General features: G+C 43.0%; 1 protein-coding gene across 1 annotated transcript in view; it reads right to left on the minus strand.

Moving 5' to 3' along the window:
• The window catches only part of naa30 (N-alpha-acetyltransferase 30, NatC catalytic subunit), an 8,165-nt gene extending 5,418 nt beyond the window's left edge, over positions 1-2,747 (minus strand). The window contains exons 1-3 of the mRNA XM_032542594.1: positions 1,638-2,747; positions 767-890; positions 368-423 (exon numbers count right to left, since the gene is read on the minus strand). Of these exons, the coding sequence (XP_032398485.1) occupies positions 368-423; positions 767-890; positions 1,638-2,510 (1,053 nt within the window). The 5' untranslated portion in view covers positions 2,511-2,747. The remainder of the gene's footprint in view (positions 1-367; positions 424-766; positions 891-1,637) is intronic.
• Positions 2,748-5,033: the final 2,286 nt, after the last annotated feature.

Genomic DNA, 5,033 nt, shown 5'->3' on the forward strand with positions numbered 1-5,033 from the left:
AGGCCCGTTTATATTGTAATGTAATGTTACTCTTTAACTTTCCTGTATAATAAATATGAATGCATGAATCATTGCTCTGTGTGTTGTAATGTATTAGCCATATTTTTGAGTTATTCCTCTTTTTCTGTACAGTTTGGTTTGGTAAATACAAGACTGACCTCAAGTCTACTGCATACTCTAGCATTGTGAGTGAATAACATGGAACTGGAACTGGAACATGAATAACAGCTTATGAATATGTGCCAATGCCGGCTCAAAGCCTGTGCATGTTTGCATCATCCCATATGTGTTTAACCCTTTTCTCAGAAACTTCAATATTCTCTGAATTTACTAAAGCCTGGTTGGAGAAATGACCCATGTTTCTTACCTCATCACAGTCACCCTCCACCATGGCATAGATGGCCTTCTTCACCAGATTAGTACCTATGACAAAATAGTATCAGTCAGTGATGGCACGCAAAAAAAATCTTTTAATAATATCAAATCTTTTTATTAAATTCCAACTGACTTTCTATTTGTCTGGCTTGCTGTCTGGTAGTATAAAAAAGGCAAAAGGTAAACGATGTCACTAAAGGTTAAAGTATAGTGTTACAAATCCACTCAGAGTGGATAACTTATCTAAATACTGCATTTGCATTAAGAGATTTGGTTGCAGTGTGCAGAAGAAAAAAAACACGCTGTTGGACAACGGAGTCTCGGCTCCACATTGCGAAAGGACAGAGTTTCGTGTGTATTCTGTTTGTTACACCCAGAGTCCAGATCTCACCGATGCTTTTCCTTCTGTGTTTTGAGTCCACGGCCAGCATTGCGATGTAGCCACGACGGAACATCTTCTTGTGCATGTCAAGCTTACATACGATGGCCCCGACACACTCCTGCTCCACCATGGCCTGTGACAGACACACAACAGTTAGGTCCTCCGTGTGTCTACTGGGGTGGCTGCTGAAAGCCAGCAGTTCCTGTCATCTCTGAGCTGACCTCTGACCTTTATTTCATGGCGCTTCCTCTTACTTATATGCAGTCGTTCCAGACAAACAGGAACTGGGAAGTTTACAACATTGAGGCTCAAAGGATATGCAAAGAAAGGAGGTTGTCAAAGTAGAAATCACTGAGTGGACACTGTTAGTGCAAGAGGAAACATCTGCAGACAGCACATTAGTCTCGACTTAAACTAGAAAGTAAGGGTTTTAAACCTTGGCTTTCTGCTACATTCCTGTACATATGACTGGACAAAAAGACCCTTACATTAGTGATGAACTATAAAGGGATAGTGCCATGTCAGTTCAACTTTTCTTGATTTGACAGCTATTAATTCCAACGTAAATTACATAAACTGACAAGGATCAAGGCTTTGTGATAGAAAAGTGGGTATTGAAGCTACCAACAGATACAATACAATTTCCAAACCAATGTGCTCAGTGACAAATTCACATAGGCTGTGTAATCTGTTAGTCTGTCTGTCTGTCACAAAGCCACAAGTATGCTGTCACACCTTGCCCCAATAATGATATGCCTCAGTAACCAAAGTCCATAGGCCAGGAGGGTAGCTCACACTTCATTTTGACTTGATAAGCACAAGTAAAAGAGTGAATACAAGCATTTCCTTTACATTGTGATGGTTTCAGTGTCACACTCACCAGAAAGCAGAGCTGCGGCCAGTTGTGGATGAAGTACCTGTAGGTGTAAATTGAATAAGGCTCAGACAAGTCCTTGGTGATCAGTCTCATGATCCACGGCATTTGGAGCTCGGACTCGTAGCGGACATAGCGAATGCCGTGGCTGTCCTCCTCCGCTCGGCCGGGAGAGCTGCTCAGGTCGAGCCGGGCCAGCTCCGCGGCGGGCGGCTGCTGCTGCTGCGGGTCAGCGAGGCTCTGCTCTCCGCCGGGCCCGGCATCCGGCGGCTCGATGCTGGGCGGTCTCGGTGGCTCCCTAAGGTCAAACCCCGCTTTCCCCTCGTCCCCAAGGTGGCTGTAGGCCGCCTCAGTTCTTGTAAAACCCGGCATCCCGTTCATGCTATTGTTAACTAGGGGAGAGTGACTGCCGTTTTTGGAAAAGGGGCTGTGGCCTCCATGTTGGCAATGCTCACTATTGTGTCTAGCGGCTGGAGCATCCTCATTGCTGCCGCTGCTGCTGCTGCTACTGCTGTCACAGTTGTCCGCGGACGGTCTCGGGTTGTCAGGCCGGTTTCCTGTGTGTTGGTGGCTGTCAGCGTCCTCTAAGGGGCAGGCCAAGCCGTTTAGCTGCTGCTGCTCTCGGGCTTGCATTTTAAGGTGCAGCGCCGCCGGGCTAGCTCGCGCTAGCATGTTTTTTTGCTTCTTATTAACCGACCTATTGACGTCGCTTACCGGCTCCGACGTCTTCCCTGTACCGGCGGGTACACAGTCCTCTCTGTGACAAGCCGGCTCTCCGTCTTCCACCGCCGGCTCCGCGCTCCCAGCCCCGGGGAAAGGAGGAATTTCAGCCGGGGATGAAGGCAGTGCGCTACTAGGCCCAGGCGGCACTGTGGCCATCCCACCGCATTAAGGTGGAGATTCACGCTTGGAAAACGTTGAACACAAGCTCATCCACAAGGCGAAGGGCTCTACAATCTAAATACGAGTTAGTTCACCGAATATCGCATAAATCCAAGGATTTTGAGGCGATCACGTATCCGCTGGCGACGTTTGTCGCTGCTTTCTCCTCGATTTCCCTGCTGCCGGAAAGTGCTGTCGCAGCAAACGCCATTGCAACCACAGCAGACAGAGACGTTTTACGACAGTGGTGTAACTCATGACAGACGGAGTTTTTTTTTCAGACACCAGGGCAAATTAGCTAATGTAATGTGCTTACCACTTAAATAAAGTCATTTCCTCTCTTTGGTCGTTTAAGTTTGATTGATTTTTTATTTATTATTTGCATTTTCACTCTAGGATGTGAACACAATCTCTAAAGTAATCTCAACTGTATTTGAAACCCTGGAAAAAGTGGCAAATGTTCTTTTCTTCACTCAGCAAAATTGAATTAAATGTAATTCTTGACAAAAAAAGATACACCATTAATTTCAATTCTGCTGAAAGATATTCTCTTTTTAATGTGATACCTGTTAGAACGTTATGTAAACCGTACCTATTTGAATGAGTAGGCTATAGGTAGGCCTATTGGAACACTTTAAAATGTGAAATTGTCCCAACAATGAAATTATGACTCGATTTAGTAAGTTGTACTGAAAGGTTCACAACCCTGTAATTCAAAGAGCTGTTGACTTGTCTCTTACCAGCAGAGGACACCAGATTGAGGATTTATTTGGATATATTATTCTTTTCCAGTTTCTCCAGTAGATGTCACCAGTAGATACATTTCATTGGCCTTTTCTTACCTGTTTGCTATAAGTTTGTTTAGAGGCAGCCTACATGCGTTTATATCCAGTAATATCCATAATTGTGAGACTTAATACTTTCTCTCCATTACTTTCTGGAGTTAAGTATAATGTTGTACTTATCACTTCACCACTTTCTGTAGACAAAACTATGTATTTAACACTACAATATTTATGCCGTTTAAAAACCATGCTGTGCATTTTCCTGTTAACCGGACAGTGAGTGAAGGGAGACTGAAGTAACTGTCTGTTGACAAGGTTTCTCACTAAATCACTGCAAGTTTCTTTTCCCACATTGTGGTCACACAGCATATATTTTATTTTGAATTAAGTTAAAACAACAAGTAAAAATGTACTGTTCATGCTCCATTTGCCCCTAACACGTTCATAATCTCTGAAACAAGAATAGATTTTCTACTGAAAGATCGTATTTTAGACTGTTGCAATCATCATGACATCTGTTTTTCAAAGGATCCATTTTAGAAATGAGTCATCATTTCAATCGTCCATTCCACTCTGAATGTATTTATTTCAGACTAAGAATGTTTGCAGCACCCAAGACAACATGTTACTAGTACGTTGTTAAAAAATTTCAGTTAAAAAAAATACTCAACAGGAGAGGAAAGAAGAAGTGCTTTTCTGTTGCTGTTATTCAACAATGTAAGAGGTTTAAAAAAGAGAACCCTCCTTAAAAAAGCAGAAACATGAACAAAAACATAAAGAAACTAAAACACAAGTACTAATTTTTCAGGGAAATGTCTTTCTGTGCAACTAACCACATACTGTGTCTTCCTCTCCCCGCAACATTGTGAGCTTTACTGTAAATGGAAGAAAGGAGGGGATGTATGATGAATATTTGGGATTTTCAAATTAGGCTGTAGCTTTTTAATACTTAGGGCCATACAATATTCTAAAAGAAAAGTAAAATTTCATCAAATACATTTTCCAAAGTACGCAACTGAAGTCAGACTTGACCAATAGCCTCAAAGACTGAGACAGCACACTTCTCCAAGCTATCTGCAGGGTAGTGTAGCCTCTGGTAAAGGATGCAGAGGGTCGCTGGTTCAAGTCCCAGCATGGACCCGGGGACAGAGTGTGGACTGGTAGCTTGAGAGGTGCCCGTTTGCCTCCTGAAAAAAAATTGAATTTCCCCCTGCAGGATTAACAAAGTATACCTTCCTCCGTCTTCTAGGTGGCAGTGTTGCTCTATTGTGTCCTAGTGGAGGTGGATTCGGAAAAAATACACTGTGGAAAATAACATTGTGTGATCCTCAAATGTCCAATAGTACTGCAGTATACTGCAGTAGTACTATACAAAGTAAGAGACTAATATGCTTCAATTAAGCCATAGATATATCAATAGATAGATAGATCTATGTCCTATATTCAGCTATTATGAACATGTGTGTGCTTGCTGTGTGGAAAGAGAGTCATATTTTGTTTGTATGTTACAAGGAAGGAGACGGAGAGACAGACAGGGAGAGAGACGGCCCTTTGAAAGCTAAGCCTTGGGGCTGAGAACTCTCTGAAGAGCTGGAATCAGACATGCACAATCAGTTCCCCTCTTCAAATCTCCTTTACAGGCCTATCTACTTGAACAGGCTTCTCTTAATTACTTTCTCTATCACTTAGCAAGCTGTGCCTGGGACTAGGAGCAGCAGCGTCTTGCCAAAGACAC

The sequence above is a fragment of the Etheostoma spectabile genome, chromosome 18 (genome assembly GCF_008692095.1).
Source record: "Etheostoma spectabile isolate EspeVRDwgs_2016 chromosome 18, UIUC_Espe_1.0, whole genome shotgun sequence".
In the NCBI taxonomy this organism is placed as follows: Eukaryota; Metazoa; Chordata; class Actinopteri; order Perciformes; family Percidae; genus Etheostoma; species Etheostoma spectabile.